This window comes from Lycorma delicatula, chromosome 2 (genome assembly GCF_047948215.1).
Source record: "Lycorma delicatula isolate Av1 chromosome 2, ASM4794821v1, whole genome shotgun sequence".
NCBI lineage: Eukaryota > Metazoa > Arthropoda > Insecta > Hemiptera > Fulgoridae > Lycorma > Lycorma delicatula.
In genome coordinates this window covers 126,251,897-126,276,342 of record NC_134456.1, presented here as the reverse complement: position 1 = coordinate 126,276,342, position 24,446 = coordinate 126,251,897, and the positions used below count along the sequence as shown (strand labels likewise).

At 28.1% G+C, this 24,446-nt stretch overlaps 1 protein-coding gene across 5 annotated transcripts in view; it reads left to right on the top strand.

Moving 5' to 3' along the window:
• Nucleotides 1-24,446, top strand: part of LOC142319207 (uncharacterized) — an 82,967-nt gene that overhangs the window by 40,841 nt on the left and 17,680 nt on the right. For 3 of the 5 annotated variants that reach the window (XM_075356222.1, XM_075356220.1, XM_075356218.1), the window contains exons 6-7: nt 950-1,096; nt 6,468-6,626. In XM_075356222.1, coding sequence (XP_075212337.1) covers nt 950-1,096; nt 6,468-6,626 — 306 coding nt within the window. Of the gene's footprint in view, nt 1-949; nt 1,097-6,467; nt 6,627-16,534; nt 17,485-24,446 lie in introns of those variants that run through there. The other 2 variants (XM_075356217.1, XM_075356221.1) reach the window with 1 other exon arrangement.

Below are 24,446 nucleotides of genomic sequence, written 5' to 3'. Positions count from 1 at the left end.
GAAAAGGTTGTTTAATATATGAGATAATTTCAAAAAGTCCCTGGATAAGCTCTATTTTAAGGAAAAGTATTTTATTTACAAGTTTGAACATCATCTTCATTGAATTAGTCACCCTGAGCAATAATCTACTGGTTCCAGCGTTCTGGGAACTTCTGGAATGCAGCCTTGATGTAGTCTTTTGTAAGCGAGTCTAGAACAATGTGTGATTTGTACTGGATCTTGGAAACAGTGTTAAAACAGCCACCTTTCACCTGCATCTTCACTTTGGGTAAAGGAAGAAGTCTGCAGGAGCTAAATGTAGTGATTAAGGTGGGTATAGAAGCAATAACGTGTTGGTCTTTGTGAGAATACTATAAACAAGAAGTGCTCTGTGACAGGTCGCATTCTCTTCATAAATAACCCAGTTCTTCTGGTGCTGCAGATCTGGTCCCTTTTGCCAAATGTTCTCCCTCAAACACCTCGTAAGTTTAAAGCAATGTTGTTGTTTATCCTCTGATAATCCTGATTCAAGTTGCTTTTCCTTGAGCAAAATTTGTAATTCAAGGGAAAGCACATAGTACATACTTGACAAACTATTATTAATTTAAATTATTGTTTGTTTTAGTGGTCTTTGCAGAAATTCTGCTTTACTCTTATCTGTTCATGTAATTACAGTTACTACTTACAGACAACTCATTATAGAATGCAAATGTCTAAAATAAAGGTATGTCAGTCATTGTGCGGAACTTATTTATGTCCAAGATTTTAGAGCACTGATTTTCAAATTAGCTTAATGAATAATCACATTTCTTACTGATTAATAGAGTTCATTAGGTCATAAAAAGCACATGACAAAAATATAATTTCATAAATTACATATTTTATTTCAAATGATAAATGTTTGTATTTTTAACCACAATATTTCACTGTATGATGGCAACAAAATTTTTTTTTTGTTTTTTTTTTTCAGTTAAACCACAATCTGGAAAGATGTATGGCTAATGTTAATAAGCGTTTATTGCCTCATAAAATAATACTTGGCTTGGATGATAGAGGGAAAATGTCATGCCATAAAGTAAATCTTTGTTTTATATTTTTTGATACTGCAGAGTGCATTGTAAGTAATATTAATTAATGTCTATTTATCAAACTGTTTAGTTAAGATTGTTTGTTAATTAATAGTCGTGCATTAATTTTGGATTATTAAATTTTAAAAAGTTTTATTTAACGTTGTCCTGAACCATCCTTAAATCAGTTGATTAAAAAATAATGAGAATTTTAATTTTTATCAAAATGGATTTGAATATATTATTCTAACCTTGTGATAAGAATTAATAACAAACAAACAAAAATGTAATTTAAAAAACAGTAGCTATTAATATTTGATCAAACTTGGCATGCTTTTTTGGTCTTGGTTCTTGGAAGCTTTCATTGGGATGATTAGACCTTCGTCTCAATATCATAAATATACACCCACATTTTGTCAGCTGTTATGACACGTTAGTAATTCTGAGTCATCACTAATGTCAGCTAACAATTGTTCTGTAACGTTTTGATGTTGCTTTTGTTGAAAATTCAACAGTTTTTGAACAAATTTTGCTGCTGCTTGGTTGACACCCAAAATGTTAGTCAAACTTGTTTCGCACAATCTGTTCTTCTTTAATAGTGATTTGTTGATTACACTGGTCAGCATAAAATTTGGAACTGAAAATTAAGTAGATGTTCCATATAGTATTTTATATGCTGAATCTGAATATGTATTCCAAAACAAAATATGTTCATTGTACATATTTTCTGAATATGTACAATGAAACTTTTTTTTTCTGAATAAAATTTATTCACGTAATTTTCTTAAGTTACAACTCCTTAAATTTATTTATTTCATCATTTGTGAAACAAACAATGCATATAAGTTTGTATGTCTGTATGTTTGCTTATTCACATCTGATTTATATTGTGGTGCATGCTGTAGACCTATATTTGATATATAACAGTTGAATGATGTCATTTCATGTCAAGCCAGACATGTCAGTGTGTCAAGTAATGAGTAATTCAATATGAGAAAATTTACTTTAGTATGAGCAGCTCTTGGTATGACTTGCTGTGTTCTTTAGTTGTTCTGGCTTTCTTTTGTCTTCAGTCATTTGACTAGTTTGATGCAGCTCTCCATGACTCTATCTAGTACCAGTCATTTCATTTCACTATACACCCTACATCCTACATCCTACATCCTTAAAAATTTGTTTTACATATTCCAAACATTACTTTCCTGCCTTCACAATTTTTCCCATCCACTTGTCCCGCCAATATCAAAGCAATTACTCCAGGATGACGTAATATGTGGCCTGTAAGTCCCACAGGGAACATCCTTGTCAGACTCCCTTTTTTATTACAACTTCTTATGTCCGATTATTACTGTTGCAGTTTGGTTCCTGTAAATGTTAGCAAATGTTCCTCTATCTCTGAAGCTTGAACCCTAATTTTTTTAAAATGCTGAACATTTTATTCCAGTTTACGTTATCAAATTCCTATTCTAAGTCTATAAATTCCATGTATGTTGGTTTGTTTTTCTTTAATCTTCCTTCTACTATTAATCTGAGCGCTAAAATTGCTTGCCTTGTCCTGTACTTTTCCTGAAACTAAATTGGTGTTCTCTTAACTCTTCCACTCTCCTCTTAATTCTTCTGCACAGAATTCTAGTTAAGATTTTTGATCTATGAGTAGTTAAGCTAATTGTTCTGTATTCTTCACATATATTTGCTCCTGCTTTCTTTGGTATCATGACAATAACTCTTTTTGAAGTCTGATGGAACTTCCCCTTTTTCGTAAATATTACATACCCGTTTGTATAATCAATCTATCGCTTCCTCATCTGCACTGCGCTGGTATCCCATCTATCCCAGGAGCCTTTCTGCTATTCAAATCTTTTAATGCTCTATTAAATTCAAATTTCAGTATTGTATTTCCCTTTTCATCCTCTTTGACTTCCTCTTCTTTCTCTGTAACACCAGTTTCTAATTCATTTCCTCTGTATTTCCTTCAATATATTCCACCCACCTATCGACCTTTTTTATATTATAAATCGGTATACCATCTTTATTTAACACATTTTTGTGGTTGTGTAATGGTTTTATCATACATATATTATAAAGATTGTTTCATAAGTGATGCCTTAAATTTAGTGAAAGATTTTTATGATAGAACAACTTTTGGTATTTTATTGAACATCAAGATTTGTTTGTGTACGCACGTGTGTATGTTGCTGTGGTGAAACTATTTGATGAAATATTTTAAGTAATTAAGAATTTGTAAATAAATTAACTAACTACTTTTTGTAATTAAATAAGTATTTCTGTAATATTTCAGTTTAATTTCATTCATTAAAACATTTTGAATTTTACAGTGAATAAAAATCGAACTTGTAAAACTTCTCCAAATATTTTTTATTGCATTTGCAGAGAATTCACCATGAAAAGTCAACAAAACCAGTATCAAATCTGTTAAAAACTACTTGCAAACATTATTTTGATTGTCCCTTGGGAGACCAAGATAAATCCCAGGCTCCAAATATAGTATGCATCAAGTGCTATGTTAAAACTAATCCAGTGGTTAAAAGGAAAAAAAGAGCATTCGCCTTTTGGCATACCTATGATTTGGTGAGAGCCTGCTAACCATTATGTTGAATGTTATTTCTGCCTAACAAATGTTAGTGGTTTCAGTTCAAACAATAAAAGCAGTATTGCATACCCAAATGTTTGTTCAGCTATGAGATCAATACTTCATGGTGTTGATTTTCCAACTCCGATTGCACCAACTTCTTGGAAAGAAATTTTTGATTCCCCAGAAGGCTCAACCGATGAGTCTTGTACAGTTATAGGTCGACCATTCCACAGATGTGTGGTTAATTGAAACACAACCACCAAATAACACTGGTATTCATGATCTTCTTCTTGGTTTCCAGAGTGTCTTTACAAAATATATATGTGTCTTGTTTATATTTGTGGGATAGTTGGGCTACAGATAAGCATTACACTGTTAACGACTGACCAAAAAAGAAATCAGTTTAACCCAGGAAAGGAAAATGTCAATATTCTCTGTGTCAAAGCAATCGTATTATTTTACCACCTCTACACATAAAACTAGGCCTGATAAAGAATTTTGTGAAAGCATTAGATGAAGATGGAGACAGCTTTAAATATTTAGCTGAGGTTTTTTCACAATTAAGTGAAGCCAAATTAAAAGAGGGAATATTCATTGGGCCACAAATAAGAAACTTTATTCATGAAAATATATTTGACAGCAAACTGAAACGTAAAGAACTAGCAGCAGCATGGAAGTAATTCAAAGATGTTGTTGCTGGTTTTTTTCGTAACACAAAAGCTGCAAACCCTGATCAGCTTGTAAATAAACTCTTAGTGAACTAAAAAAATATAGGCTGCTGAATGTCATTAAAAATTCACTTTGTATATTCTCATTTGGACTTTTTCCCTTTAAACTCGGGTGACATCAGCGATGAACAAAGAGAAAAGTTCTACCAAGATATGTTGCAGATAGTATAACATTATCAAGGCAAATGGGATGAATCTATATGATGAGTGATTACTGCTAGATGATAAAAAGAGAAGACTTTACTGAACACAATAGGAAAATAAGAAAAAATAAATTAGATAAATGTAAATGTGTGCAAAATAAAGGTAGGAATTTTAATTGTGATTATTATTGTTATTTTTGTATTTAAGAAGTTTCTCAATATTTTAAAGAGTCATAACTAAAAATCTAAAGATGATGAAGAATGATTGATTTCATTTTAAGATTCAGCATAAAAAATACATTTCATCTACTTTTATATCAGTTTCAAATTATTATTTTTTCTTTTTGAACTGTGTTACTGGAGCCAGTGTTCTTTATTTTGTCAATATTTTCACTGGATGTTGTTGTGTTAGGATGTCCAACCCTTTTTCCAACTTTATGGCCTTCTTGAAACCATTTTTACCTCTCATAAGGCCTTGGTTTTGATATCATATCTTTACCAAAAGTCTTCTCTGACATATTCACCACTTCACTGCACTTTACTCCATTTTTAACAGAAAGTTTAATGCAAATCCTTTGTTTCATCATTTTCAGGCGTAATAAATCACTACTCATAATAAAATACATCACAATCATTCGGCTGTCAAATTTTTTAATTAATGTCCAATGTGATATTTGTAATATAAATATTACATATTCATTACAGAGTGGTGCCAACACATGGAAAAAGTATGATAATATGAACTTAATTGAAAAGGCATAGTGTTTAGTGTGCAGAATTAAAAAAACATTTTACCTCTTTAGTTTTTTGTTTTTTAATTATATTTGAATGATCTATTTTTTGTATCAGATGGCTAACTTATCATAACCTTCATCAAGTAGTTAATGTTATTCTATAAAAAGATTTATTTTGTTAAAAATTTCTTTAAAAAAAGCAAGTAAATAATTTGAATAACCCAAAAATGAATATTAATTTTATGTAATTAAATGTGGGTTTACTCTACTGTTATATTACAATTATATATAATAATGAACTTGCTTACTTATATTATATCACCAAAATCTATTTTGAAGTTATTTTTATATTTGTGTAAGAAAAAGGTTGTGAGTTAAACTGATTATTTTAATATTATTTTCTACTTTGTAATCTTCTACAACGTAATTTATTAAAGAAATCTATTTCAAAAATTAATAAAGATGATCATGATTTGAGTCTTCTACCAGTCAATCTTTCTCTTTTTTATAACCAAGGAAAAATTTCTAACTATTGACTTGCATCTTCTGCCTAAGCTGAGATATAATAGTTTATTTTCAGACTCTTTTTTTTTTACTTCACACCCTTCATTTTCCAAAAAATATAAGCATATTTATTATTAAATTTATTTTTCAAAACTAATTGAAATGAAATATAATTGCTTTTATTTGAGTAATTTATTTCTAAATTATTATTATTATTAATTAGTTATGTATTTATTGTTTCAATTGATTTTTTCTTATTCTCCATTACTGTTTTGTATTGAATAATGGTAAGTAATAATTTATGATTGTATCCTGTAATTGTGTTTTCCAGCCATAAAATGTTTTTACGTATTTATGAAGGAATCCTGTTATTTAATAAATATTGTAAAGTTGCAAATGAGAAAATTTACTTGAAATTTTCTTATCAGTAATTTTTCAGTGGTGATTATAGCACAATAATGATTATAGCACAAATTCAAATTATAGAAAACTATTAACTTTCATTTTTGTAACAAACTAAATCAAATCTAGTATTACTGAGGAAGCTTACAAAAGTACCATAAGGCATCAACTTGTTTAATTCAACTCTTCTGGTAAGCGGTAATGCCTTACATACATCTAATTTATAATTTTTTTTTTTTTTTAATTGGTTACCATAATTGTTTGTGATTATTTATTTTGCTTTCATTACGTAAATAACTGGATTTTTTTTCTTTTAGAAAAAATTACAAGAAGTGATAGAAAGAGAAGAAGCAGAAGGTCGAACAGTCAATAGAGATGAAGAACGCAGTCGGCAAGAATTATCTCAAAGAATGGATATAGATGATGGTGATATTATTATTCAAGGAAGCAATGTAACTCGTTTATCACGGAAACAGGTAAATGAAAAATTGTAATTAGTAATTTTATTAAGTTATATAAATGTAATAATAGTATTTGTATGTGTATGTGTGTGTACAAAAAAAATAATATTAAATAAAATATAAACCACCAAAACACAGTATATTTAGATAAATTAAACTTATCATATTAATTCCAAGAATTAATTTTCATTGGGTCCTGCATCTTCGGTTGGTATTTAATTCTATAATTACATTAAAATAAATTGCTTGTATAATTTGTGAATTTTGGATTTGTTAAAAATATTTCTGTTTCATTAACTTTTAAGTTATTACTGGACAGCAGAATTTACATATTTGTCCATAATAACTTCAAAATTTATAAAACAGTAATATTTTCAGTAAACTCAAAATTCACAAATTATAAAAATAATTTATTTTAGTGTAATTATAAAATTAAATACCAACTGAAGATGCGGTATCCTGTGAAAATCAATTATCAATTCTAGGAATTAATATAGTAAGTTTAACTTATCTATTAATGTGTTTTGGAGGTTTAAATTTCATATATATATATATGTATATATATAATTATTATTTATTTAATAAGAATGTACATGTTACAAATCAGTTCAAAATGTTATATATTTTGTGGTCTGCATGGAAATTTTTTAATCTCCATGGATGTATAAATTAAGTTTAAAAATTTAAGCTTTATACTATAGGTTTTTATTACAGTTAGTTTTCATTCCATGCATTAATTGTTATTAAAACCTTTCTTGAATAAGGGTCAAAATATTGCCCAAATTTAAATCGTTTTTGAGGTTTGTGTTTATGTTCTTGTTGACCCTTTGTGTTGACCCGTGTATTCTGATAATTTTTACATTCATTAATGATTTCTATTATTGTAACAGCATTTATTTATATTTTTCTGTCTTTTGAGAAAATAAAATTAATTTCATAATAGTTACTCTTGTAAATTGTATTGATGCAATAATGTCCAATAGATTGTTTGCTTATCTCTTGAAAAACATTTGTACCACTGATGTTTTATATATGACTGGAAGTGTTTTCTTTTTTGCTTATACTAACTACCTTGTTGAATGATATATGTACACTTTTTTTGGATGTTCTGTGAGTTATGATTCCCATCATAATTTTTGTCTTGATAATTCACTGTTGTGATCCCATTTGTCAAAAAAATGTTTTTTCCATTTGTCATTCAGAATATTTTGACAGCTTTCAGTAGTGAATGATGTACAGCTCACGGGTATGTGATGTATGCATTAAAATGGTTTTTAAGGCTGGTTTCACTATTTAATCCTTCAAGTCCAAGTTGGACATTTCTTACAACTATCTACTCTTTCTTTTGGATAGCAAACAGAATCAGCAGTTATGCTCATCGGTGACAGAGCTGTCATCACCAAACTGAACAAACTCCATTGATGCATTGAGTGATATAGTATCCCTGCAATCATAGAGATTAAGAGGCCATCTAGCCAAAACCCATACATCACTCCTTTGAAGAGAAGGGTGAATAGTAAAAAGGGATGATCTACTCAATAAAGGAACTGGAAAAGGAGGCAAGTAACACCAACCGAAGTAGTGTTTCAGGTTTCCCTCCAATCATGGAGTATTCATCCATGTACAGTTCTTTAGAGGATTAGGTTATCTTTATCTAGGATGGGAGCGGCATATTACTAACCAATGTTTTTCTTCCAATTTCTAACTTCCTGTAAATAGATTAAAGCCAGTCTTCTTTAAGGAAAATCTCCTCACTAATAATTAAATTATACAGTATACAGAGATACCCAACTACTACTAACCAACCATTCGGCCAGATCTCCATTGGAAAATAGCAGAAGTACAAGTGTTCTAATCTAAAAATTGTTTTAAAAATGTTGAACTGTTTAAAATGTATTATCCAGATCCTGAGTCTCTCCATGCATATGATTTCTGATATCACTAGTGGAAAGCCTCGCACATCAATCCTTGTGTTCTGTTTGCTGTGAAATTAGATAGCTTTATGTACTTCACTTATATATCTTCATAGGTTTGAGCCTTTGATCAGGGGATAATCTAAAATATAATTATCATCAATAATCAGATTGTTGATAATTAAACTTTTGGTTTTTATTATTCTACATAATATAAATGAGTATTTTGCTTTAATTTATAATAATAATAAATACTACTTGTAATATAGTACTGTTAACACTAAACACAGAGTAAGTAGAGCAATATTTAAGTCAAGCAAGTGCAAGGATGTCAGACAAACTAAGCCATAGCGGCACTCACCTGCGCCTTTTATACCCCCTAGTGCATGGTGCAGATGGTTGGGAATCAATGGTAGTTTCACAGTGCAAGTATTCTATCCGAGTCAGAGCACACAGTACTGCTGCTGCAAGTGTACTTACCATCCTGAAAGCATTTCATCTTACCAGTAATAAAAATTCTGTATTAGCCCCTAAATACAGATTTTTTTCAAATTCACTAAAACAACAGTAACACGAAAACTAAACAAGATATCAACAATCCAAGAACATATGGTTACAGAGGAGGTTATGTGGAACACAGTGCTGTCAACCGCACATCACAAAATATCTATTGGTACATAACAAAAAATGTTCGGCTATTTTCTGAACAGACCTCATAGTATATTCTACCACATCAGTACTCGTAAATATAATATTATTCTCTCTGCATCATCCCTTTTGTTGTTTTCATTTAATTACATTAATTTTCTTAATGGTATTAATCAGTTTTCTGATCACAAATAGTTTTATAAATCTGCTTTTAGTAATATTACGCTTTAGTTTGATTATGGGTTTCTTGAACTGTCTTTGAAAGAACAGTAATCCTGGAAACTTTTTAAATATCGTGCTAAATCATATGAACAACTCAGAGAATTTTAGAGTAACATTAAGACATTAAAAAGAACAGAAATAGAATCATTTCACCGAGCAGAATTTGTCCAGCCGATGTGTAAAATCGTACAATATTTAAAAAATGTTTCCTATTTTTTAGAACCATAAAAGTTTTTCTTAAATGCCATGTTTAAATCCTTTATGGCCACTAACAATAGTCAATGCCATAAGCCAAAAAAATTGTTAATTTTATTTTCTTTCCTTAATTTTCTCATTCAATAGGAAATAACAATTTATTACAAAACCAGCTCACTCTTTTTGCATTTATTTAAAATGTTAGGAAAAGTGAAAAGCTCAAAGCAAGAAAGGCATAAATGTGTTTTTAATATTATATGTACTTGTATGTAATTATTTATTTCTTATGAATATTTTTATAGTACTCTTTATCATTTTTGTTCTTGTGTTTATTTTTATTTTGTTTCTGTTTTATATTTTTCTTTTGTTTAAATTAAACATCAGCATCTACGCATCTAATGTATTAAAATATCAATTAACTTAATTTTTAAAGAGTCTTGGGTATTTTTTTCTGTATGTTTATTTTTAAGTATTGTTGAATTCATTTTTCTTTTTACTACTTTGGAAAATTATGTTACACAATAACTTTTTATATAGCTTGTATGATGATTGATGATGATGTTAGTGCATCAATAATATGATATAAATTATTTTATTACAATATTATTCTTTTATTTATTGATTGATTTAAAGCATACTACTTGTTAAGATTACTTTTGATATTTTTAATAGAAAATGTTTTACAAACATATTTTCTTCACTTGATCAAACTTTCCAATACAATAAAAACTTCCTATATTAACTGTTTCACTGCCTTTTGCTTAATTATTTTCATTTGCAAATTTGACTGGAATCTGAAGTTATAATTACTATATATATATATATATATATATGACAGTCTTAATTTGTTTTTGGATTTGACCACTAGATTTAGCCCATAATTGTAAAAGGCTACATATTTGTGTATTTTTATGATATACAACCCATTGGCTTGGATATTTTACACACATATGTCCTGATCCCTTAGAATCGTAATTAAATTGTCAAAATAAAATATATCTCCTAATGTGTTATCTTAAATATAGTCCATGTATAATATTATTAAAAAATCAATATATTTTTTATAAAACTAAATTATATTATTAAGTACAAACAGTGTTGTTGGCTAATATCTTACCTCTTATTGTTTACATAAACATCGTAAATTATTTTATCTTCATAGATTCTTCATTTTTATTTACATTCACTGTGTACTCATTAATATATACATTAACTGAATCGCTCAAAAACCTAGTATTATTGGATCAATTAATTCCTCATTGCTGTCTAAACCTCAACTCACCATTGTTTACAAAAAAAAACTGTATTAAGACATAATACAGTATGACCCCGCTATTATGCAGTTCAAAAAACCGTGGATATCATTATAACGCAGGTAAGAACCTGCATTATAATGATATGTCCCCCCCCCCCGAGAAAGGATAATTGCAATTATGTATAAAAATTGTTGAAATTTTTAATACTGTAAATATACACAAATGTATTTTTTTCAACTTCCTGTAAATACAGTATTTAGTAATAAATTCTACAGAATAATTAACACTATTGCAGTTAGCTTCGTCAAACTACTGTATATGTTTTGCATTATCTTAACGGAGTGACAGAAACATAAGATAATGATATCAAAAAGTTACGCTTAACTTCCCCTTTTTCCTTTTCAGCACTTCCTTCTTAAATTACATTAACATACTGCATTATAGATTTTATTCGAAATTGCAACGCTAACTGATTAGAAATACAGTATCGTACAATTCTTACATAAAAAATATTATGCACAGAGCTGGAATTGTATGGAATACAATTCCAATTCAGTAGCAAATCGTTGGTGAAAATGTACAAATTACCACAAAATTTAGGATATTCATATATTCACAACAATAATGCTGAAGAATACTCTGCACATATTAGCCAAAAATGATCAGTTATTGATCTAGAAAAACGGGTTCAAGAAGACAAACGATACTCCTGTAGCGTATTATATGACCGATGATGAAATTGTACAGTCTGTTACCTGTACCTGGGAATGATGTCAGATGAAGAAAGTGAATGTGTATCAGAGGTTGTTACGATTGATGTACCCAAAATAAGTGAGGTTCTCAACAAAGTAAATTACTTAATGTCGTGTATGGAACAACAAAGTAATTGTGATCCTCTTCATTTGTTACACTTGCAAAGTATTAAATCATATATCAATAAGAAAAAGAATATGAACTTCAAGAAAACAAAAATAAGTTCCCTGTTTTTGTAATAACTACTATAAACTCGGATTTTAACATTTTTATGTTTAGTTATGTACATTCATTCGTGATGTTTAAATGTGTTCTAGTACAGTATTAAAGTAAAGCATAGTGTTGTATTAAATGTGTTTAATTACCGTATGTATAAAAAGTATGAAAAAAACAATGTGAAAATGAAATCTAGCCACAAATATAGTAAGTACAGTTCATTATGTACTCTGTAATTTATTGTATTATTCAACATTTTTATTTTGTAACAAAGTAACTTTATTTGTAGCTGCATTTTTCAGTAATAATATTTTAATTATTATAATACAATGTTAATCAGTTGGTATTGATTTTTATTGTTTCTCACTTCACCTTCAAAATAACACGGTTAGCCTATAACATGGGTATAACCGATGTTCCTGTTTGGCTGCGTTATAGTGGGGTTGTACTATAATCAACAAAATTGTTCTAAACTGTATTCATTAATCACCTTACAAGTATATTTTATTTGCTTTATGGTAATTTTTACAGAAAAATTTTATTTTTTAAATTAAAAAAAGTTTTAATTTTTTTTTTTAATTTTTATTATTTCTGGTCTTTAAAATATAAGTTTTAAATTATATTTTATAAAAGTGTAAACTCATTTTATCATGATGATTTATTATGTAAAATAATGAAAGGCAAGAAAATATATTGCTAATTAGACCACTATAGACTTTTTACTCTGCAACATCAGTGCAGAACTATGTTGTTGAATTTTAATGGGTTAATCTGCAATTATACTATGATTCTAATCATTATTATCCAAGTACAAAATGATGTTTCTGTACTATCCTATAACTATTTATCTTATTTTCACTATTTTTACATCACTTTGCTGAAGAATGTACACCTATAAATGTATAAGCAACTTTCTTTCTTGAAAAACAATACATATTAGCAGTTTGGTTGTAGAGTGATGGTGTAGTCTAGAAAATAACATTTTTGTGACTAATGGTATTACTGAATGATCTAAAAAGTAGTTCTGCTCATAAACAAAGCAGAAGTATTGTTATTCTCAGTAGGTTTTCTGTTCTTTAAATTTTCACTCTTCCTCCATTATACTCCAGCCTGTTTGCCTTTTTCTTCATCTTGACTTATAAATATTTTTATTTTACATTATCCAAAAGTTGTATTTTTATCTTTTTATCACAACTCTTGCCAAATATTAGTACACGGCCAAACGTATTGCTGATGTTTCTGATCAAATTGTTTCCTCTCTAACTTTCAAACTTTCTTACTCTATTTTACATTTAGTAAGTATCTTTTTCCATTTTTACATTTTTAATGTTATTGTCTTTATATCACTATTCACAGAATCCAATCTTCACAAACATATAATCATGCATTAAATATAACATATGCCAGTCTTTTACAAATCCTAAATCATTTTTTCTACTTAATAGATTACACTTCCTATTTTATGTCTCTTTTGCTATTGCTATGTTTAATTTCATTTTCATTTTAACAGTCTGCTATTATCTCTACATTAATTGAATTGAATATTATTTTCTGCCCTTCCTAGCATTGTGACTAACATTTGTAATTGATGCATTTTGGAGTACCTCCGTTCTCAGAATTACTTTAACCACAATAAGAGTGGTTAAAGCAGTTTCCATTCTCAAAATATTTACCGAAACATATCAACTACAAATGGTAGAGTGATAGTGCTAGGAAAAGCTGAAGATAACACTCAAATCAATTATGATAATCCTTGTAGTAATAAGAAATATTGTGAAAAAAATAATTTTCTTTGTTTAAAAGAAATTGAATGTTTGAATAAGTGATTCAAGCAAATTTTATTTTATCCACATCTAGTTAAGTATATTTTTCTAGAATTGAACTAATAAAAAATAATATTTAATATGGTAGATTAATGAGATTTTACTTGTGACTATTTCATGAACCATATTATTGCCCTAGAAAAATCAAATAAACACTGCTCATTTCAATCATGTTAACATAGCTTTATTCATTTTATACTATTCTTACTAGAAAGACTGAAAGGCCTTCATTGCCCTTACATTGCACACACAAAAAAATTGCACATATAGAGACATACATTCAAATGAAAGTTAATTTTCATTCATTCAATGAATTGATGAAAAAAACAAGAACATGTAATGTTTTTTTTCATCCATTTTTAATACAGCTTTTTAGTGCATTTGAATATACTTCTTTAAAAATATTTACTTTTTATTTTTGTAGGATTTTACTATTTGTCTTCCCTGAAATTTTTCCTGCTTAAAAACAAGGCTTAATTTTTCCATATGCAAAAATAAATAATAAGGACGTGTTCCTTATTTCTTGTGATTATTTTGGATTGTTATTTTACTTTTTAACCCTTTTTTTCTTTTTTAACTTACTTCTCAAGCGATGGCCTAATCTGCTTAGTGTAATCAGTATTGATCATTCAGCATCAATTGTTCTTAAGCCAAATCATCAAATTTTTCATAGCAATTTTCAAATATGTGAAGGTTTTTGTAATCTTTTTCATATTTGTGTTATAATAGTTTAATTGGTCCTGCAATAAAGACATTAAACTAAACCCTTTATGACCTCATGGTTCTGCAACATCTCAAATGCCTCAGGGAATAGTATCCTGGAAATTGAAGGGTATGAAATAAGAATGAAATCCCAAAGGTCTAATTTGTGTTTAATGATGTGATTCCAGTGTTCATTGAAGTTAAAGATCATCAAGTAGTTTAGTTGCAGTTTGTTGATATTTTTTAGTTGCTATCAGTTTAAAAGAAGTTGTGTGGCATTTTGTAGTTGTGGCAAAAGAAAGTAGTTTAATTAAAAACAGTATTGTTTGTACAGAAAAATTTATACATATACATTTATTTTAACCAGCTTCAAAAAATATATGAAAAATATATTTGTTTTCCAGTATTTATTTACATACAAAAAAAAATTGAAAACGGAAAGCTGTCATATTTGTACAAAATTTGTAATATGATTTAAAAACTAAAGAATGGGAATGTTTATGATATAAAGAAGATCAACTTTGAACAACCTACAAAGATGTAAAAACATTGTACTATATTTTTTAGTAAATTTTATTTTTGTAAAGTACAATATGTAATACATTTACTTTATTTCTCTGCATGTAGTTAGTGCATCCTATACAAAGAGGAAATATATTCACGTATAACTAAGTGAATTCTTCTTCTTCATAATAGTTTAAATTCTTTAATATATAAACTTTTATCAATCACACTTCGAATATCAGTGTTTTGAGTATTGAGATTTGGATGAGCAGGGTTGTTCTATAAATGAATTTACTGTTTGTCTGACCAGGTTAATATTGAAGAAAAGAGGTCTTCCCTGTAGGAAAGACCTTGTGACAATCCTGGTCATAACACCACCCCGCTCCTTTAGCCCTGATGGGCTTTACTGAGGGTTGTCTGTTAGACCCTTTAAACCTGATAACTCATCACAGTCATCAATTTGGCCTGCATCAGGATGCCACCGATGAAATGCCTCGGCAGACATTTCCATCAGTGTATTTATACAACGTACTATAACCTTCATATGACTTCTTCCAACCGTGACCACCCACCATAACTTACAACTCTCAACTATCAAATTAACTGATTTACAGAAGCACGATCCGTGAGCCTTTCTCTAACGCTGAAGGTTTCACACAAAAACTTTTCCAATATCTAACTTCAATTAGTCTATGCACTCAGATTATTACTTGATTGAGTCTGAAAAACCAAAAATACTATTCTCACACTATCAAAACAAGTGTTCATCACAACCACTACAATTCAGTTTACTCAAAGTCTTCTTCATGTACTCAAAAATCAAGAAACAAATTCACAAATTTAATAAGCTTCTTATGAGAATATACTACATCTCCCTGCTCTGGTCTGCTTTTAAGAGCGAGGTCAATGCGTACACCTTCCACACCACAGCTTCACAGCGTTCTCAACACATCCATTCCTCATCCTAACAGTGAATATTTCTGTTAATCCAGGTGGACCCATAGCCACCTGGGTTGCTATTCTATTTACACATCCATAACAGCATGAAACCCCCTCAGCCATTCTCTACAAGGCCAAAAATCTCAAGAAGCCAGCAACTACATTCCATTCCCTTTTGGTTTTCCAATTAACTTGAAGATCAAAACCAAAATTGATCCTTGCAAGCTAAGCTCTCTTAACTACTTTGGTATGTTCAGCTTCGTACCTGGGGTAGACATATAAGACATGGTGCATATAATCAAGGCCCTACACTCCGAAATAATTAAAATTAAAATGTTAAATTCTTTTCTTTTTTCCATCTTGTTGGACAGTGTGTATGTTTTTTTGTTAAAGCATGTATCAAAGGAGGAAATCAAATGTAGTTAATGGAATTTTTCATTTTTCTACCAATTTAATGTAGAAATTTGATGTTAATCAATACCTACCATATTCTACATAGGCAGTTTTTGTCGAAGCCTTTATTGGATTTACTTTATCAATTTTTCTTAAAATTATTTACCAAACAATAAATTGGGCTGTAATTCCAAATCTACTATATTTGTTTTATCTAAATTTGAAGGTGTATCTTCATTATATATTTATTAAAACAAATTTTTGAATAATTTTTAAAACCAGTTGAAATATATTAGTAATGCTGATGCTGATGGTTAAGTAATATTTGCATGAAAATATTTATTGAGTGTTGGGAGAAGGGTCGAGGAAAGCAGGTGTTGACTCGTTACCTGCAGCGGTGGTGTAAGGACTACTTGAGACGTCGTCTTGATTGGACTGTTGAGGAAGAAGGAGGCAATCCACCTAACCCACGACATCTTGCTTCTGCTCTCTGTCCCTGTCAGTACATTGAGGAATATCTCCAGAATAAAACTCATTACGATCCTCGTGCATGTTGCCCTTGTTGGACTTCTTTTCTTCGAGAACGTGGAATTGATTAATTTTATGTTACTTACACTGGAATCTGTATTTATTTGTCATTAATGTTATTTTTATTACCATATTATCTTTGTTTATATTTGTGACAAGATATTACCAGTTTTGTGCCATTAATCTTTAGTTTCCAACTTATACTTATTTTAAGTTTTTATAATTATATCAGTTATTTTAGTTTTCTGTGTAAGTACAAATGGTGAAAACAGGCACGTGCACATACTCACACATACACACACATATCCACACATGCACGCATGTATAATTAATTATTACGTACACAAAATTATGTGCATAAACCATTAATTAAATATTTTTAGTTGACAAATGTTTTAAAATTTAAACTATTTGAATAATATTTAATATATTTCAACAGTATGTAATGAATCTTTTTAGCTGAACTACTCACTTTTAATCACAAGTCAAATTAAACTTCTTTAATGTTATTTTATAATAACTCATATAATAATATTTTCAGTCACTTTTGTTGCAATCTTTAGTAACATAATTAATGTATTTAGTATTGGTGATAAATAATAAAAACTGTTCAGTTCAGTTACATGTGATTAATAAATTTTAAAATGACCACCTCAGTGTTGCAGACTTGCCTGAACCCAAAGATCCTTGATTAGATTCCTGACCAGTCAGGAAAATCTGTTAACAATTCAATCCTATTAATTACCTTGATGGATAATCTGATTTAAGAAAAAAACGTTATTTTACCATTATCTGACCACATCTAATACTTTGGTAAATGTTAAACGTATTTTTTGGGAATTATAAAGCATTTAATCTGAATTATAATTTTAAAATGTAAATTTGTATTTACAGTTTCATTAATTGTCTGAAATTCAGGTTTGACTTTTTTTTATATACTCAAAATTTATTTCTTATCTTCATCATTAAAAACACTTAATAAACACTGCAATTGGTCACTCAGCCTCTATTATTAAGAATTTAAATAAATAAATAATAAAAAATATCCTCTAATTTCTATGAAGAAAACACTTCAGTAATTTTTTTTATTACCATTTTCGAAATGATTGTAGTAATATAAATTTTAAATGTGATAAATTATTACACATTGAATGATTAAATCATGTTTTTAAATGCAAATATTGCCCCTAATTTTTTTTAATAAAATTATGGATATCATAATTTCTTTTAAAGCTTAATATTTTACAGGTTCATATGAGAAACAATAAACCTATCTATATAAAAACCTGCTTAACATTATATATTTGTTTCATATGTAATATAAACCTTTAGTCACTTTTTACATGCTTTTCTTTAACTTACAATGGTTCAACCATGTCCTCAAATCTTGCAACCTTAATTAAACTCATTTCCCAACATCATATAATGGTGAAATTTTAAACAGTGACATATAAGTCCGTGACAATACAATATTCTGTTGTTAATTTCATGTATTTCTTTATTTTATATATATATAAAATACAAGGGGAACATGTAGAGGAAGGAATTATCTTGTATATTATATTTATGTTAAAAAAAAAAATCTTTATCAATACTTAAATTTGGGAAAATACTTCTAAATTATGCTTTGTAAATTTTTTAAATTATTTCAGTTCGATGATAAATTAATTTACTCCTGGAAATAAAAACACTGAAAATATGTGACACTGAGGATTGTAATCATGTGTTGACAATTTTTAAACATTTGACTGTTTAAAATATTTCAGTATTTAACGTACAAATTATATATTAAAACGCTATGATAATTTTTAATAAGAAATTGTAAATTTATTTACAATGTAACAATATAAAATAATGCTAACATTTATTAATGGTTGATAATTTACTTTTCATTTGTACTTTTAACTAATATACATTTGATTTAATTAGAAAATAAAAGATCTTAACATATGTTATTCTTTGTAGGATCCATTTTGTATTTTAAGAAGTCATATATTTTATTTAAACTAGAATTATTACAGTTTTTTCTTTCTATTTAATGAAAATGAAATAATACACTTTATAAATATTTTTTTTGTTTATTGAATCATCACATTCCAGAACTTTACATTATGAATGATTTTACACAATACAACACTGTTAAGTTTTATAATTAGTAATTTTTTTTTTTTAATATAGTGTAATATTTATTTACATAATTTAATGTCTTAATTCTGGGACTGCCCTTAGTATTTAACTTTCAAGTTGTTTTTATCATGACTGAAATATATCTTGATGGTACAGGGATTTTCTGTTATTAATAATCTAAATATAGATCCATTTGTATAGTTTATATATTGTTAAGTTTTAGTTGTATTGTATGAGCCAATCAAAATCATTTAGTTTTAATGGGAATTCAGTCTTTTGTATTTCGTGTTTTGTCAGTATTAATATCTCTACCTGTTATCACTCTTAACATTAGTTTAATGTAATAACCAATTAGTGAAATAATATCTTTATTTGTTTAGATTATTACTGAAAACTATTTAACTGTAGTTTAGTTTATCACTCTATATAAATAATATGCACCTATATACACACACACACTATTTTGTATCCATTTTGGTGCACATCATAATAAACAAACTATATGTATTACAAAAAAATCCTCAACCTTTTATTATACTGTTACAAAAATATTAATTAGACTTACGTCAATATATATTTACTGCTATACCTTTTTAAAGTTGTATGATTACACCTTCCTTTGAATAGAGGTGGTTGTTGGAAATTTCCCTCTGGTCCTGCCATATGTTCCATTTTTTTCTTATAATTAGTTAATCAAAGCAAGCAGCTGGATCTTTTTCTGTCAGCCGGCTGGATCTTTCTCTTTTTTAACCACAAACACTTATCTCTATAACTTCTTTCAGTAAACAGTTCTCTTAGACAGGGCTTACTAGAGTCATTTTTCTTTTTATTGTCATCCAGTACACAATAATCCTTTGAGAAAAATGTGTTCTGGAAATAAATTCTTTTTTTATTATTGCATTTCAGAAATGACACATTCATGTATAATAACAGATAAGGTATAAATAAAACAAAACAGGTAATAAATAAAACAAAAAATTGCAGAGAATTGAACCGAGCACTAGCTGATCTAGAATCTAACTTATTAACTATTAACCAAATGCTTGGCCAGTTTAATTTTCATTCTGTTAATGTTATTTATACTCCATAAAACAGGGTTTAGTATTCCTACAACAAAACTTTCTTTAAAATTAATCAATCATTATTTATGGAGGAGAAAATATTTTTCTCCATAAATAATTCATGTGCATAATCGATCAGATATTCAGCCTTTTCAAAATTTTATTTCAAGCTCATCTTTCTGTACCCCTCAGCAAATTTCTTACTTTGTTTATTGGTAAAATAGGACATCTTTGTACTTAAGAAAATGTATTACAATGAAGACCCAACATTAACGTGACATACAATATCATTACCCATTTATTTTATTGTAATTATGAAGCTATTAATATGCTGCTGCTATTAATACTGTCATATTACTTTCTGGAACATATACTTTATCTAAATCTACAAAAATCAAGCTGTTGGACCCTAAGTTGTCTCTATATTTCTCTTGTTCTGTCTCAAAATTGATTTTATTTTATTTGCAATTATCTTCATATAAAACTTCTTATACAGATTCTACAACATTAAAGCAGTTTTTTCTGTTCTATTTCTTAAGTATTGTGGTTTCATTCATAATCTCATTTCATACAATATTATGTTAAATACTAGTACTGTTATTTGAAGTGCAGTATTCTTCCTACAGTGTAATTAATTTATAATTTTCCAATTAATCCCATCTTTTACCCAGTACCCTTACTTTTTTTTCCACTTCAGTCTGTACTTCCCTGAGTGTTTTATATATATGTTATCTTTCTTTCACTATCACACTGTTTAGAAATTGTGATAGATCTTACTGATTAGAGTTCTCTTTCAAATCTTACAATGAATTTTCAATGATCAACCCTGTTGTCCTTGTATATTACCTACAGGTTTGTCGTATGTTGAATTTCTTAATAAAGACCTAAATGTAGATTTTGCTTTGGTAATTCTGTAAAAATGTAGCTTTCTGTTTAAATTGGCATTAACTGTACTCCACTTCGTGAAGTTCTTTCTGTTCACTTAAATCTTTGTCTCAGATAAATCTTGGAATGTTCCTAATCATTAGTAATCAACTGCTTATAAAATTTCAATCTTTTCTCCTAGATTTGTATTTTATCACACTACAAGTTACTTATCTCTCTTTTCATTAATTTTATTTCCATAATTTCTTTTATTACTTTAGATTCATACTCTTCTGCATTTTAAATGAACCATCCAATTTTGCATCCATCTTACTGGCCAGTAATGTAAATTACAAAAAAAAATTCATACTTATGTGAAATCATGCATGTTAAAAGTTATATAACACTGGGGATTATTGTGTTGCATTTAAAACATTAATTCTGCATATTGATTTGTAAAATTTGTTATTTTGTGTATTGCCAGGTTTATTTAGTATCTGTATATATAGTCTGTTTGTAATAATATCTGTTTCTTTATTGTTCATTTAGTTTTTTAGATTTTAGTTCTTTCTTCCACTGCTTGTTTTGTTTTTCAGTTATTTATTATAAATTTTTTTCAGTTTGTATGTTTTAAGTCCTGAGTCAATTACATTTCACTGTATTCTTATTTTTTGTAATATTTTAAGATGTATAAATACTGCTTGATTGCTTTGAGCTAGGTAGTTTGTGTAGGAATAATGATTTCATTGTATATTTTAAAAACTTATTATTTATTTATCTGTTTTTCATTATTAAGTTTGTACAAATATTTACGTTAAGTACATAATGTACTATACAGTTATTAATTGTTGCTCAAAGTTAGCATATAATTTTTCAGTTTAACTGTTCTAAATTTTTACTTTATTTATTCTTAGTTATCACAGATTGATTGATTTTTTACATGTATTTTTTTCAGGTGATCAGATATATGTTAGTTTTATTTTTGTTTAATAACTACAAAGTCTTACAGACTTATTGAAATCATACACTTAGCTCTTAGTTAATATTGTATTAGATTTATCACAAGCTGTGTAATTTGCATTTTATATTTTATTACACAAACACTAATTTTTGCTGAATTACATTCTACTGCGGTATACAATGTAACAATCAATATTGTTACTTTTTTGTCAAGAATAGTGATTGCTATTATATAAGAGATGTATTGGTTAGTGTATAATTTTAAATTACTTGGGTAATGTGGGTATTATGTTTCATCTGAAAAATTAAAAACACATATTTAAATAACATCACATGGTTGTCTTAACCAGTGTTGTAGAATAATGAGTATCAATCCTTATGCAGTAAAGCCTGTCTGGAGTTGTTAAAAGAAAAAGAAAAGTTTTTTATTAGGTTAATAGAGGGGTTTGCCAAAAATAAAAACAATAAAACTTGTTTTTTCTGTTCTGTCTACCTAGACAGAATAAGTGGGATTTTTGTTTCATGTAGTGGTATTGGTTGTATTCTTTAAAAAAATATTTTAAACTATAATTTTCTGCCCAGGTCTTAGTAAAAGTATTAGTAAAAAGAAAGGTAACAAATTAACTACGTCAAATTTATTTACATTTTAATATAGTTAATTTTAATTAAATAATATATTTTACAAAAATATAACAATAAAATTAAAGAGGAAATAAAATATGAAAATAAATAAACTGAAGATTTCAAACTGTCCTGATGATGTCTCTGTGAAAAATGTGAGACTGAGCCAGCTGATGTTGAAGCAGAGTTCAAAGTTCTAGAAATAATACTTTACTTAAAATATAAGAATTTGAAGTACATAATGTTCATTTTCATCATCAAATTTCCTAGATTCCATTAACAAAACAAATCTCCAATTTTTCTTGTTCTTTCTGTTTTTTATTTGCTATTGTTAATATGGAAATGTTTGCTTCTTCTGGTCAAATATTTTCCTAAATCTTATTTGCATATCAAGAAGAGATTACTAGAACTCAGAAATTTTCATGTTGAATTTATGACAAAAATGTTTATTTAATTTATCATAAATCATGTAAAGAGCATCAAGACAAGTTTGACTGTAGTAGTATAAGCATTTGCTTTCTGTCATATAAATGTTGTTGGTTATGATATTCTGACCTCACAATTAACTTTTTTTTTCATTGGTTAACATCTTGATTTTGCTTCTCCAGGAATACCTAGATTTGTCATGGACTGGATATTTCTATAGATTGTCTAGATATCATCATAAACAGTTTTTATGTTAAAATAATATAGACCTAAAATCTGCTAAATATTTTTTTTTTTTTTTCTTTTGCCCAGAAGCTTCATTTTTACAAGTATTCTGTATTCATATTTTATGTTATTTTATTTTATGATCAATTAATTTTTTTTTCAATTCTTTAAATTTAAACTCAAGTTACAGACAAAAATAAAATCCCACAACATCAAAAAGCTTATTTATTTCATTATCATGCAGCCTCTTAACAGTCTTATCCACACTAACATCCTACATACACTGTATGGTTTTGCATACTACAATATATTTTGTACAGCTTATTTGTGCAAAATATATATTTCACACTGTGCACAGTACAGTATATATTTTATATTCCCTTTGTATTTTATATAAGTGGGCTTACACTTTTAACAAAGTAATCTCATTGCTAATGATTAGAGAATCATTGAAAGTGGGAACTTAAAGGGAGGGTTCATTTTACATATCAGATTCATCATCACTCTTTCTCACTAATGGGATTTATGAACTTAGCTAAATTTAAATTACATATTACTAAACCTCATTTTCATTTAAAAAACTACATATGTGAAAATGTATACCATGAAAGTACATTTAACAATATTTATCTATAATGTTCGTGCACAGAAGTGTTCTATTTTTATTTATAGCTCCAATTTTTGAGTCCTTTTACCAAATGTACATATAATTAAATGCTAAACATATATTTGTTGTTGTAATATTTAAATTATATTAGTAAATTTAATCTACACTTGCTAACAAATATACCTTTTACTGTTGTTCAGTTTCTACAATTAAAAAAACTCTTAAAAATATCTTTATGCCAATGTAGCACTTTGTGACGGCAAAACATGTATTATAGTAAAGGTCAGTGACCTTTGAAATATGGTATTATAAGGATGATGCTGAAAATTAGGTAGATTGGTAAAATATAAAATGAAGAACTCTTAAAATAAGTAGGAAATATGAGTTATTCCAGATTCTTGTAAAAAGACAAATTAATCATATTAAGATATCCTGCTTTAGTTAAATTTGGTAGCCGGTAATTTGCTGTGTAAGGTAAAAACTGTAAGAAATTCAATGTTTACAAACTTTTACAGTTTTTAAAACATTTTTCTGAGGATATAGGGTAAACTAACTATTTTAACAGAAAGGGACAGAGGAAAACATCAAAGCAGTCAAATGACTGATGATTAAAAAAAAATGTTCTTGTAGCAAGATGACTACGTCTCTTTCAAGGTTGACTTGTATGTATGTCATTCAGGTCACTTTCAACTATCTTTTTTCTGTTTAGTCTCTAGAACTACCATAAGGTAGTTCTCTTCAGAGGATGAATGAGGATGATATGTATAAATGTGAATGAAGTGTAGCCTTTTAGAGTCTCAGATTGACCACTCCTGAGAAGTCTGGCTAATTGAAACCCAACCACCAAAGAAC